General features: G+C 43.7%; 1 protein-coding gene across 1 annotated transcript in view; it reads left to right on the plus strand.

Annotated features, from left to right (window-relative positions):
• Positions 1–207: 207 nt before the first annotated feature.
• LOC129835905 (adhesion G protein-coupled receptor B3-like) overlaps positions 208–15,186 on the plus strand; it is a 152,751-nt gene continuing 137,772 nt past the window's right edge. The window contains exon 1 of the mRNA XM_055901611.1: positions 208–298. Coding sequence (XP_055757586.1) covers positions 208–298 — 91 coding nt within the window. The remainder of the gene's footprint in view (positions 299–15,186) is intronic.

Raw genomic sequence — 15,186 nt, forward strand, 5'->3', positions numbered from 1 at the left:
TCCTCCCTGATCAGATTGACATGAGTCAATGACGAGCGGTGTGACACATTGGCTGGGACAGATCGGAGTCTGTCAGCACGCATCGAAAAGCCCGGTGTCATCCCTCAACCTGAAGGCTGACATTATTCTCCATCTTTCTGGGGGATGGGGGGGTAAAAGATCTTTGACATTCATGGATGCGTGGACCCCCCGCGGCTATGTGACAGCATGGCGGAGAGCATGGCGGAGAGCGATGCCATCACCAGCCCCCCCCTGAGTCTGTGGTCACCAGCGAGCCAGGGGGCAAGGGGGCGACGGGGTGAGGAGAGGGGGTGGGGGAATGAGGGAGACAGGGCTGTGACAGATTAGAACAGTATGACGGGTATGCATCATAATTCTCCTAGGAGAGATAGTTGGGTTGTTTCACGTACACACACACACACACACACACGCACACGCATTCGCAGACACACCCTCAATAACACATTTGTAGGACAAATATAAATGCACTCCTTCATCTGAGAATATCTGAAACACCGATCACACAGCCTCATTCCCAAACCAACAAAATATACGATCACTATCCTTTCTTTTCTCCCTGCATTACAAAGTTATGCCCGTATATGAATGAAACAGTATTTGGGTAGATTTAGTGTACTACTATAAACCTACAGGGCTCCACTGAGGGAACTTGATATAGTCCCGGACAATCATTTACTACACAACTAGCCTCAGCCGTATGCATGGAGCAGTGATTGAGGACTATGTATTTCCATATGCTGTATTACCCTTCCTGTCAAGACTCACCACTCCGACCAAGGCCTTATTAGGTCTGGGAGTCCCCTCTGTAGTAAGAATCAGCTCCGCAGGGACCTGTAGACACTCTCTGTCTCTTTTGCTGACCCATCTCCATATGCTCTGAGTAGGCTGTATATATCCACTCTATCACCCATATCTCCATATGCACAGTGTCAGTTAGTGCCGGGCTCTGGTCTTTATCGCTGGGCTGTGAACCCTCATAGGCCTCTCGGTGAGGAGACTCTCAGGAGGTAGAGAGACAGGAGGATGAAGTCCCCAGGGACCAGTGTGTGTGGATAAGGGGGTGATGATGTGGTGTGTGATTTGGTGAGGTTGTAAAATTGGTGGTGTGTGGTGTCGACAGTGTTGACTCCCTAGTGGGGAGAACACAAGTTAAGGTCCCCTGTGGTTCAGGGAGAGAGAGGGGAGCTGTGACACACACGCATGACACTCTCTGCACCCTTTGTTACACACACACACATACGCACACCACACAAATACACTCAAACCAACAAGCTCTCAGTCTCATTGCAGAATATGACGTTTGTCGATAATCGTTAAACATTTCGAAGGTTAAATTTAGGCATTCATTCTGAATGGTAAAGTTAAGGGTTAAGGTTTGGGTTAAAACAAAACAAACAGCCTCCCGAGTGGCGGAGCGGTCTAAGATACTTAAGGCGTCACTACAGCCCCGGGTAGATCCCAGGCTGTCACAGCCGGCTGTGACTGGGAGGCGCACAATTGGCCTAGTGTTGTCCGGGTTAGGGGAGCGATTGGCCGGGATTTCCTTGTCCCATCGCTCTCTAGCAACTCCTGTGGCAGGCGCCCGGGTTGTAAGGTGTTTCCTTCGACACATTGGTGCGGCTGGCTTCCGGGTTATGCGAGCAGTGTGTCAAGAAGCAGTGTGGCTTGGAAGGGTCGTGTTCACCTCTCCCGAGTCCGTAGGGGAGTTGCAGCGATGAAACAAGACTTTAACTACCAATTGGATGCCACGAAATTGGGGAGAAAAAGGGGTAAAAAGTAAAAGATTTTTTTTACAAAAACAGTGCCTATCACTGGGATTGAACACACGACACTCGGGAGACAGAGCTTGTGGCTTACGCCCATCCGCCATCTCCGTCCACAAAGCCCTATCAAAACCCAAGCCTACTTGAGAGTAATAGTGTTCATCGTTGCCCCTAATGGCCAGTCTTGAAGTCCTCTCCCAACATCCTTCTTACCTGGATGGACATCAAATTTTGCAGAGAATCTTGAGCGACCTGGCTGCTCACACACTCTCACACACACACACTCACCCGTTGCAGATATACGTATTTCTGACGACTGCTTGCCAAACACAGCCATCTGTTTTATGTAACCTGCTCTAGCCTTGCATGTTTGACCTGTTGTGTGTGAGTGTGAGTGAGTGAGTGAGTGAGTGAGTGAGTGAGTGAGTGAGTGAGTGAGTGAGTGAGTGAGTGAGTGAGAGAGAGAGAGAGGGAGAGGGAGAGGGAGAGGGAGAGGGAGAGAATTGTTATTGCTGAATGTATGGTTGTTACTGTTGTCCCGTTGACAATTTTGATTGTTAATATTGTAAATATCCAAAGTAAGCTTTTTTATGTACATTGTTACATGATGCGAATAATACATTGAATTGAGAGAGAGAGCGAGAGAGGCAGAGAGAGAGAGAGAGAGAGCAGGGGAGGTAGGATTCCACGTCTGACCCCAGATACTTTATTACACCTTTACTCCCTCACTCCTCTCTCAAGGGATTGTCCTCAAGCATCTTCATCTGAAACAGAGGAAGTGAGAGAGAGAGAGAGAGAGAGAGAGAGAGAGAGAGAGAGAGAGAGAGAGAGAGAGAGAGAGAGAGAGAGAGAAAGAGAGAGAGAGACAGACAGACAGACAGAGAGGGGGGGGGGGGGATTAATAGGGGGACTGGACTCCTATGTGACCGTACAGGGTTTCGGGGTGAACCATAAACTATCCCAGTGCTTTATTGTGGTGCTGGCATTTTCCCAGTAAATCCCCTCTTCTAGGGAGTTCTACAAAATAATACAGTATTTATCTGGTATTTACTTAAAAATCATGATTAGTGTGATTTCAGGCTGGGTATTTACTACTAAATACTGGTAATGTTGGTTTATTCAGGTACTCTTTATAAGAGAATACACGTGTAAATGGACGGTAAATACCATCTAGAATAGGACTTTAGGATAGACACAGTGGGTTAAGAGCAGAGCGTTAAAATAGAGTTATGTTTACGTTTGTGAACGTTATAACCACACAGTGTATCAGCTGGGGGTATAGATGTGTTTTCCCTCCCATACAAAACGGCTGTTGACCCAGATGAAATAAAACTTTGACTCAGGAGCTAATCAAAAACTTGGCTCGCTCAGATTCTTGGGAAAGGGGATATCCATCTCGACATTAGCATGATAAAGGGGATATCCATCTCGACATTAGCATGATAAAGGGGATAGGGTGGAAGGAGACGAGAGGAGAGATTGTTTGTCTGCCATCCAAGCCAGGCAAAGCCAAGCCAAGGGAAAATAAACCCAGGAGAATGAGGCTTACTTTGACTGGTGGCCAGTCAGGGGATAAGATGGTAAAGTAGGTGTGTGTGTGTGTGTGTGTGTGTGTGTGTGTGTGTTTGTGTGCGTGTGTGTGTGTGCGTGTGCGTTTGCCTATCGTCCATGTACTGTGTGCGTCTGAGGGGAGGCATCGCAACCCTAACCCGTTTACATCTATCCCGTCTCAGGGAGTTCCATAAGGAACATCTCTCCCGTCCCTCCAGTTCCATAAGGATAAATGTCATTAGCCAGAGAGCCAGTGGCGAGCTATGCTTTCAGACAGTCCCCGCGTGTGGGGGCTGACTTTGTCCCAGGCAGGCAGGAAGAGAGAAACTGGTCTGTTATTCTGAAGAGGCTGATACATGGACGAGACACAAATCCTCTTAGCCAAAAACTCCACTGGCTTTTAGGTGGCGGCTTAAGACGGCCATTGTGGCTCTACTTTAAGACTTCCTCTGATGCCTTTCTGCCGGGCTCTAATGTAAATAAATGAGCCCCACCAGGCCACTGTGGCAGGAAGTGAGGGAGGGGATAAGAACCCGTGTCTTACACTTTACACACAAGGCCAGTCTGAAAGGCTGTAGCACCTTTCAGTGGGAGAGAACTCTGAACAGGAAGGAAAGTCAAGTGTGGGTGTGTATATGTGTGTGTGTGTGTGTGTGTGTGTGTGTGTGTGTGTGTGTGTGTGTGTGTGTGTGTGTGTGTGTGTGTGTGTGTGTGTGTGTGTGTGTGTGTGTGTGTGTGTGTGTGTGTGTGTAGGAAAAAACTATTCTACTACAGCCTGGGCATATGCGAAAAGAAATATGGAGAGAGTAGAGAGAGAGGAGAGAAGAGTCAACTCTGCCTCCATCAGATCAGAGGCAGCCTCAGAGTCACTCCCTCTGCGTGCTGGGAGTAGACAGACATAGACGTCAATAACGAGGGTGTCACGGCAACCAAGCTGTTGCCAGACAAGAGATTATTCATGACAGAACTGTGCATAAACCTGTATGTACGCCTTTTAAAATTCAGAAGGAAACTCAGTGTGTCCATATGGACTAATCTTTTTAATTGGATGCGTAGGTGTACGTAATCGTATCGATATATTCATGCACGCCAAACATGCACAGTAAACATGTACGATAAACATGTACGGTAAACATGCACGGTAAACATGTACGGTAAACGGTAAACATGCACGGTAAACATGTACGGTAAACGGTAAACATGTACGGTAAACATGTACGGTATACATGTACGGTAAACATGCACGGTAAACATGTACGGTAAACATGTACGGTAAACATGCACGGTATACATGTACGGTAAACATGTACGGTAAATATGTACGGTAAACATGCACGTTAAACATGCACGGTAAACATGTACAATAAACATGCACGGTAAACATGCGCGGTAAACATGCACAGTAAACATGTACGGTAAACATGCACGGTAAACATGTACAGTAAACATGTACGGTAAATATGTACGGTAAACATGCACGGTAAACATGCACGGTAAACATGTACAGTAAACATGTACGTTAAACATGCACGGTAAACATGCACGGTAAACATGTATGGTAAACGGTAAACATGTAGGGTAAACGGTAAACATGTACGGTAAACATGTATGGTAAACATGCACGGTAAACATGTACGGTAAACATGCACGTTAAACATGTACGGTAAACATGCACGGTAAACATGTACATTAAACATGCACGGTAAACATGTACGGTAAACATGTACGGTAAACATGCACGGTAAACATGCACGGTAAACATGCACGGTAAACATGTACGGTAAACATGCACGGTAAACATGCACGGTAAACATGCACGGTAAACATGTACGGTAAACATGTACGGTAAACATGTACGGTAAACATGTACGGTAAACATGCACGGTAAACATGCACGGTAAACATGTACAGTAAACATGTACGGTAAACATGCACGGTAAACATGTACAGTAAACATGTACGGTAAACATGTACGGTAAACATGCACGGTAAACATGTACAGTAAACATGTACGGTAAACATGTACGGTAAACATGTACGGTAAACATGTACAGTAAACATGTACGGTAAACATGTACGGTAAACATGCACGGTAAACATGTACGGTAAACATGTACGGTAAACATGCACGGTAAACATGTACAGTAAACATGTACGGTAAACATGCACGGTAAACATGTACAGTAAACATGTACGGTAAACATGTACGGTAAACATGCACGGTAAACATGTACAGTAAACATGTACAGTAAACATGTACGGTAAACATGTACGGTAAACATGTACGGTAAACATGTACGGTAAACATGCACGGTAAACATGTACAGTAAACATTTACTGTAAACATGTACGGTAAACATGCACGGTAAACGGTAAACATGCACGGTAAACATGTACAGTAAACATGTACGGTAAACATGCACGGTAAACATGCACGGTAAACGGTAAACATGCACGGTAAACATGTACAGTAAACATGTACGGTAAACATGCCATATAAACATGTATGATAAACATGTACGGTAAACATGCCATATAAACGTGCACGGTAAACATGTACAGTAAACATGTACATTAAACATGCACAGTAAACATGTACATTAAACATGCACGGTAAACATGTACGGTAAATATGTACGGTAAACATGCACGGTAAACATGTACAGTAAACATGTACGTTAAACATGCACGGTAAACATGCACGGTAAACATGTATGGTAAACGGTAAACATGTAGGGTAAACGGTAAACATGTACGGTAAACATGTACGGTAAACATGCACGGTAAACATGCACGGTAAACATGCACGGTAAACATGTACGGTAAACATGTACGGTAAACATGTACGGTAAACATGCACGGTAAACATGCACGGTAAACATGTACAGTAAACATGTACGGTAAACATGCACGGTAAACATGTACAGTAAACATGTACGGTAAACATGTACGGTAAACATGCACGGTAAACATGTACAGTAAACATTTACTGTAAACATGCACGGTAAACATGTACAGTAAACATGTACGGTAAACATGCACGGTAAACATGCACGGTAAACGGTAAACATGCACGGTAAACATGTACAGTAAACATGTACGGTAAACATGCCATATAAACATGTATGATAAACATGTACGGTAAACATGCCATATAAACGTGCACGGTAAACATGTACAGTAAACATGTACATTAAACATGCACGGTAAACATGTACGGTAAATGGTAAACATGTACGGTAAACGGTAAACATGTACGGTAAACATGCACGGTAAACATGTACGGTAAACATGCACGGTAAACATGCACGGTAAACATGTACGGTACACATGCACGGTAAACATGTACAGTAAACATGTACGGTAAACGGTAAACATGTACAGTAAACATGTACGGTAAACGTGCACGGTAAACATGTACGGTAAACATGCACGGTAAACATGCACGGTAAACGGTAAACATGCACGGTAAACATGTACAGTAAACATGTACGGTAAACATGCCATATAAACATGTATGATAAACATGTACGGTAAACATGCCATATAAACGTGCACGGTAAACATGTACAGTAAACAAGCACAGTAAACATGTACATTAAACATGCACAGTAAACATGTACGGTAAACATGCACGGTAAACATGTACGGTAAACATGTATGGTAAACATGCACGGTAAACATGTACGGTAAACATGCACAGTAAACATGCACGGTAAACATGTACGGTAAACATGTACGGTAAACATGTACAGTAAACAATCACAGTAAACATGTACGGTAAACATGCACGGTAAACATGTACGGTAAACAATCACAGTAAACATGTACAGTAAACAATCACAGTAAACATGTACAGTAAACATGCACGGTAAACATGTAAGGTAAAATCACAGTAAACATGTACAGTAAACAATCACAGTAAACATGTACAGTAAACATGCACGGTAAACAAGTAAGGTAAAATCACAGTAAACATGTACAGTAAACAATCACAGTAAACATGTACAGTAAACAATCACAGTAAACATGTACGGTAAACATGTACGGTAAACATGCACTATAAACATGTACGGTAAACATGCACGGTAAACAAGCACAGTAAACATGCACGGTAAACAAGCACAGTAAACATGTACGGTAAACATGCACAGTAAACATATACGGTAAACAAGCACAGTAAACATGTATGGTAAACATGTATGGTAAACATGTATTGAAACATGCACGGTAAACAGATCTTGCTGTTATTACACAGGCAACAACAACCTCCACAACATTATTCTCAGGACAAGGAGAGCAGTTTTTTTATTGTGTCATGCATTATTCAATTAAAACGTCTTGTTTCCATTTGAAGTGAGGCAAGATTAAAAGTATCTTATTGCTTTTGTATATTTAATATGTTTTAAAATATGAAGCCGCTAAATGCAAATGCATGATTCCCTGGTTTAGAAATGAAGAGTTTGATAAGTAGATGTTCATGTAATTACACAGCTAAGTTTGTGGAATGTCTGGAACATTGGCTAATATTTCTACCCAGGACATCTGCAGTGTAAGTGATATCAAACAAAGCTGGACATGATTGAACATTAGTGCTAAAACCCCAAGGCTTTACTGGCAGAATGAAGCCATGATAGGAAAGATGTCCTTTCATTTTAATATGAGCATATTCCAACCGCCAACTTGAATTTGTATGACTCTACGAATGGCTCTTTTTTAAAGGACAATACCCTCGCCTCAAAGATGACTTGTACCCTTGAAGAGAGAAGGTGCAGTAATAACCAAACTGTCAACGCAACTCAAAAAGAACAAACGACTGGTGCATCTATCATATCTATCTCGCCACAATAAAAAGTCACAGATGAGAAGGCAAAACATTCCTAATGATGGGGAGGTGTCATCAGCCGCATTCTTCAAAGAGTTTCCGCTAAGGCAGAAAGAAAACGAGGGATGAAGGAGATAAACCCGGGATGTTGTCTCCGAATCTCCATAAAGGTAAACATGAAGGTCCTCCTCTCGAGTGAGGAGGACTCACTAAGAAAAGAATGATAATGTCATATACTATGTGTGTGTGTGTGTGTGTGTGTGTGTGTGTGTGTGTGTGTGTGTGTGTGTGTGTGTGTGTGTGTGTGTGTGTGTGTGTGTGCGTGTGTTTGAAAGAGAGGTATATGCAGTATGTCCATTGAGGTGGCTCTGCAGAGACATGGAGCTTCAATGGCATAAAGACAAGTTCCCCACATATAAGGACCTCTATGGGGGCTGACATAATGACATCATATTGAGTGCTATGACTCTCTGTGATTGCTGGAGTTGTGGTCTTCCTTTAGTATGTAAACAGATAAATGATGGCCTGCATCAGTGAACACTGAAAGACAGTCATAGAACTGTAACCAAAGCATATTCATATTACAGACATACAGTTGATCTGGGATGAGGAGCTTGAAGCCACTAACAGAGAGAGGTTCTGAGTGTAACAGGAAGTGACATAAAACAATACCAGATGGTCAATCAGCAGACATCAATGTCTAATGTTACCGTGGGAACAAACTGGCACCCTGTCAGAACTGCAATGTTATCGTTTGTTGAATGGCCCTTCCAAAGAACTGAAAAGCTTTGCTAGACCCCCTAACCTTTGAATTCAACGTATCAGCTGCAATTGAGTTCGTCAGGTCTGTACCAGAGGAGGCTGTTGGGAGGAGCTATAGGAGGATGGGCTCATTGTAATGGCTGGAATTGAATAAACGGAACGGAGTCCAACATGAGGTTTCCATATGCTTGATGTGTTTGCTAGTGTTCCATTCATTCCATTCCAGCAAATACAATGAGCCCTTCTCTTATAGCTCCTCCCACCAGCCTCCTCTAATCTGTACCATAACCCACCATGTACTACAGCTAAAGCTAGCATTAGCTAACGTTACAGCTGGATGGAAAGCTCTCGATCTTTGAGCTAAATCTTCCAACTGCAGTTACAGCGCCAGTGCCGTAAGTGTCACCAAAGTGGCTGTCGTTGACAATGATATTTGTGCTAACCCGATGGACCTAGCTCCTATATTAGCTAACTCTATCTCTCTCTCTTCAAATGAAGCTTGTTAGAGACCTGCTTCACTTCTAACTTACAGATGATTATTCATTTAGCTGCTTTATAGAAACCTGTCAGAAGCAAGGACTCCATTAATTTACCAAGGGACAAATCAACACACTCACCCCCATTCTTTTATCCCCTTCCTGGCTATTACTGTGGTGTTGATAATAACATAACGCTTATTAATTATAAATCATGGGTCCTTTCTGCCTGCATTTATTGACATCTCCTCTACCTTTGTAACCCATCGCAAATATAATGCAGGGACTGTAAAGCTTTATTATGTATTGTGTTGTCATGTACCGTTTGTGAAGATGTGCTTAACAGGCAATAAAACAAGGGAGTTATAAACACATGAGTCAAGGCTACCAACATTGCAATCAGACTGTACAGTGTTCGGTGTAGACTGAAGCTTTGCACTCTTAGTGTTGCTAGCGGTAGGGTAACTCCCCGCACACACACACACACACACACACACACACACACACACACACACACACACACACACACACACACACACACACACACACACACACACACACACACACACACACACACACACACACACACACACACACACACACACACACACACACACACACACACACACACACACACACAAATGACCACATTTCATGCTTCCGTGATTCTGATCACATTTTTAAACAAATTCACGCTGTTCCTTTTAGGGTGTTAATGTTTGAAGTCAAAGGACCCAATATTAGCACTGCATATATGTTCAAATTCTACAAATTGTCCCCTGCATTCTCTGTTGATAGTTGAAATTGCTATGAAGGAGAATCTGATGCTGATATAAACCAAAAAGGCAATCTGCTCGATTCATCATTTGACATTAAAATGCCACATGCTGTATGGTTATTGAAAAATGTAAAATATTCTAGTGTTAACATTCAACACACTCTCTATTCTCAGACAGAAACTCACACACACACACACACACGCACACGCACACGCACACACTGTAAATTGCTATACACACAGAGATCTTGCTAGCCTGTGTTTGCTCATGGTTCTGAAATGACTCAGATTACACTAGAGGCTTCCATTAGCAGTAATTGGACAGAATTCATATTAATATATGCCCTGCCATTAAGCCAATGGACTGCTTTACCCTCCGCCTGCCTGTGGTTCTATCTCCCAGGTAGAATCAGACACATGATGCCGTTTTCACCTATCCACTCTTTAGAATGCATTACCTGTAATCTGACTCTATGACTTTGTGTGTACCATAATACAATTGCGTTATGATGGTTCCCTGAGCCATTACTACTTCCTTTAAGCCTTTGAGTACGGGATGGATATTCCACACACTACAGGATGCTACCGAGGACTGCCGAGTGGCACAGCGGTCTAAGGCACTGCAACTCAGTGCAAACGTGTCACTACAGTCCCTGGTTTGAATCTAGGCTGTATCACATCTGGCTGTGATTGGGTGGGGCACAATTGGCCCAGTGTTGTGTGGGTTTGGCAGGGGTAGGCTGTCATTGTAAATAGGAATTTGTTCTTAACTGACTTGCCTAGTTAAATAAATAAAACAATACTATACCTGCTGTCCAAACTAGAACTCTTTTGGGTTCAATGTAGAAACCTCTGTTGAAAGGGTTCTAACTGGAACCCTAACTGGAACCTGAATGCAAAATGGTTCTAACTGGAACCAAAAAGGGTTCTTCAAAGCGTTCTCCTTTGGGGACAACTGAAGAACCCTTTAGGTTATATTCTAGAAGCAGTGGTTCTTCCTGTAAAAGCTGCGTCATACTGCAGCACAGAATGCGGGCTGCCGCAGAATTCTATGGCACCATATTTAACTGTCAGCCACTGTTACCATTAATGCAGCTTTTTTTCTAAGGGTGTAGGATTATACAGTTTATAAAGTGAAGAAAACGAAACGCCCACTTGCCCCTACGTTTCAAACCCTCGCCACGCTGAAGAATGGCTCCAATATGGCTGAAAGTAGATGCCACTTCTCCCTAAATTGGGGGGTCATGGAGGGCACATCACTAATGCAAAGAACCACTTCAAACCCTTTGCCTCTCCTTTCTCTGGGCTCCCATCCCCTTCTTCCTTATTTTTCATTGGGGAGAAATCTCTTTCAACTAGAGAGGGCTTAGGACAACTGCAGAGTTTGACATAATTAGCTATGGCTTGGCTTTAATCACTCTTCCCTCGGACTCCACAGTGCACATTATCTGACACCAAACACAGACACTCTCCCGCCTGAAACAGTATGTGGGGGGGATAGCGACAAGGCAAGAGAGAGAAGAGACAGAGAGAGAAGAGACAGAGAGAGACAGTCAGAGAGAGACAGACAGACAGACGACATAATTTGTGCACCATGAGAAAGAGCGCCACCATGTGGTGGTCTCCGATAGAGGTGCTGGCTTCCAGTATGGAAGCAAGTTTCCCAGAGTCCCCGTAAGACGACTGATAATGGCCAGCAGGAGACATGGATACAGAACAGACACACACACTGCAAACAAGAAGAGGAGACTAGTTGTATATGACCCCTAACCAACTCAATGTCCACTTACACGACCAATTCCGAACTAACACTCGGTACGAAGTTCCTGGGGATTGTCCATGTAGAAAAGGTTCAATTGTGATTTGTGATGATGTGGAGTTCTTCTGACCTGTTCAGGGTTTTTAACAAAACATAGTTTTGCTCAGTTGTCTTTTTCTCACTTTTTGACAAGAAGTGGATTCCTTAGACACCGACAAAAAGTCTGATTTGAGGCTAATCAAGCAATGTATGATTTACAGTATGTCAAAAGGTTATGCTTTAGAACATTTAAAAGAGATCCTGTCATAATGATGGTTTTACCAAACATTAAAAGGAACCTTACTTTAATTAGTGTGTATATCTGTAACAGATGTTAGATGAAAGGTGGTTTTGAGAGTTATTCATTTGGGGGGGGGGGGGGGGGGGGGGGCTCTTGAAATGTGCTCTTCATTTGAGTGAGTTGTTATTGAATTTGAATTCAAATTTAAATATAAGTGGCAATATGTAACTTTTAAGGTGACCCGACCAAATTCACATAGAAAGCAAGTCTAAGAAGCGGTAGATCTGATCTATGTGCACAATTTCTATGCGTCCCATTCTTAAGTTTTGTTTCTGTGTCTTTTACTTTGGGTTTTGTTCGCCAGCTTCAAACAGCTGAAAATACTATATTTTTGGTTATGGAAAATATATTTCATAGCGGTTTAGATGGTGCAATGATTCTCTGCACTACACTGGCTTGTTTTGTCACAAACTGAAATTAGGAAAACTATTAAGAGTTTTAGCAACCAGGAAATGGCGGAGCGATTTCTTCATAGTGCAACTTTAAGATGACAATTGAAAACGATCAAAGTAAAAATGTGTTCTACACTGCTACATCAGAGGCACTGAGTGTTGCTTTCATGTGGGTCTTAATGGTAGTAGTTGTTCTTGTTGTTGCTGTCTCTTGCATTTGATGTAATTGAAATGCAATCAACCCCTACTCTGACGCCCAGCATATGAAAAACCGGGGGTTGGGGTTATGCATTCTATGTGTGGTCACCCCACGTTCACCTCTCCCGTACTCTAATGGGTCAGCGAGGGAGAGAGACAGGGAACTTCAAAGCAGAGAGAGATCATGCACACACTCACTAATGTGGTCCCAAGATGCAGCTATTTCATTCCAGCCCAGCCCAGGACCTTTGATGCTGCAGCTGATGGACCATTGTTAAAAAGGAGCCATCAGCAGATATGAGAGGATGATTCTCTCTCAGGGTAATAGACTATGATTCTGAGCGGGACACACTGTACCAGCAGACACACACAGCATCACAACACTACGATAACCCCTATGAGTTCGCCTCTTTGTAAGACTCTCCAGTGTGTTACTTAGTCCAGTTTACTATTGAAATATTATTTCTCTAGAAATCACAACCTCAGGGTATTTTACAACGTAGGGTGTATCAAAGCACTGGTTAGTTTTGTTAGAATTCAAAGCATATTAGCTTATCATGACATCACTGAGAGGGAAATACAGTCCAAACCAAAGGAAGAGGAGCAGAGAGCCTTAAAGAGAGAGGCTCCTCGTGCACGCGCCACTTTGAGGGGGTCATGGCGGGCCTGGCAGACTGCGTCTCGCATGGCCTAAAGTGAGTAGGCCGGGGGTACCTCCAGGCCAGCGTCCCCACTCCCAGCAGAGCGGCCCGGATCTCCCCATACTTCACTCCTCCTCGCTGGGCAAGTCAGGAACCGCTTGGGTATGGGCTCTGAAGCTCCGGAGCTGTACCCACACACCCCTGGGAGGTGAGGGGAGGTGACCCTGCCTGGCTCCAACTGTCAGCTAGCCAGCAGAGGAGAGGAGAGGGGGAAGACAGAGCCAGCGAGGAGAAGAGGGGGAGAAAAGGATGACAAGGGGGTTAGGTGTGAGGTTTCCAGGGACACATTTGTCAGGCAGTTTGGTGTGGATTGTCTTTGCTGAGTGGAGAGCGGGTCCAGTCAAACCACACTGATCAGACTGCTCCCCCCCTACCTCTTTCTCTCTCTGTGACCCTTTTATTCCCTTCCCCTTTCGGCCACCAACATATGCACGGTAAAACACTCAGACCTACATTCACACACACACACGCACATGTACACGCACACATTCTGAATATAGAGAGTCCAATCCAGTTGATCGAATGCTGTGACATTCTTACGTTAACAACTCTTCTTTCCAATCATTGATCACAACACACTGCCACTACAGAAAGGGTTCAGGGGTCACTATCCACAGGTCACAGCCACCATGAAAAAACAACATTACTTCTGTCAAGTCAAGTCACAATTTATTTAAAGTGCAAGTCTCAACCCGCCTTACATGAAGCTCTGAGTTTTAGCTAATGGAGGATTTGGGCCAGGATTCAATCCGATCCACGGTTACAGCGCGCTTGACATTTAAAGGTAAATTCCGATTGAGCCGAAGTCTGCAGCGTTTACCGTTAATGCGATGTCTGCGAATGTCTTGGAAACTGCATTTAAAAGCCACATTGTCGGCTGTACATAGTGCTGCGCTATGAATTGAATCCTGGCACAAGTCTCAGATTGTTGAATAGAGAATATCACACACAGTGGCTGTGCTAATCAACAATACCTACGCCTCAGTATCACGACTATATCGTCTGATAAGACATACACTACATATACAAAAGTATGTCAACATCCCTTCAAACTAGTGGATATGACTATTTCAGCCACAACGTTGCTGACAGGTGTATTAAATCAAGCACTCAGCAATGCAATCTCAATAGACAAACATTGACAGTATAATGGTCTTACAGAAGAGCTCAGTGACGTTCATTGTGGCACCGTCATAGGATGCCACCTTTCCAACAAGTCAGTTTGTCATATTTCTGCCAATCTAGAGCTGCCCCTGTCAACTGTAAGTGCTGTTATTGTGAAGTGGAAACGTCTAGGAGCAACAACGGCTGAGCCACAAAGTGGTAGACCACACAAGCTCAGAGAACGGGACTGCCGAGTCCTGAGGTGCTTAGCGTGTAAAAATGGTCTGTCCTCGGTTGCAACACTCACTACAGAGTTCTAAACCTGCCTCTGGAATCAACATCAGTACAATAATAATAGTATGGGGCTGTTTTCATGGTTTGTGCTAGGCCCCTTAGTTCCATTGAAGGGAAATCTTAATGCTACAGTATACAATGACATTCTAGACGATTCTATGCTTCCAACTTTGTGGCAACAATTTGGGGAAGGCGCTTTCCTGTTTCAGCATGATAATGACT

Source organism: Salvelinus fontinalis, chromosome 37 (assembly GCF_029448725.1).
Source record: "Salvelinus fontinalis isolate EN_2023a chromosome 37, ASM2944872v1, whole genome shotgun sequence".
NCBI classification, from domain to species: Eukaryota; Metazoa; Chordata; class Actinopteri; order Salmoniformes; family Salmonidae; genus Salvelinus; species Salvelinus fontinalis.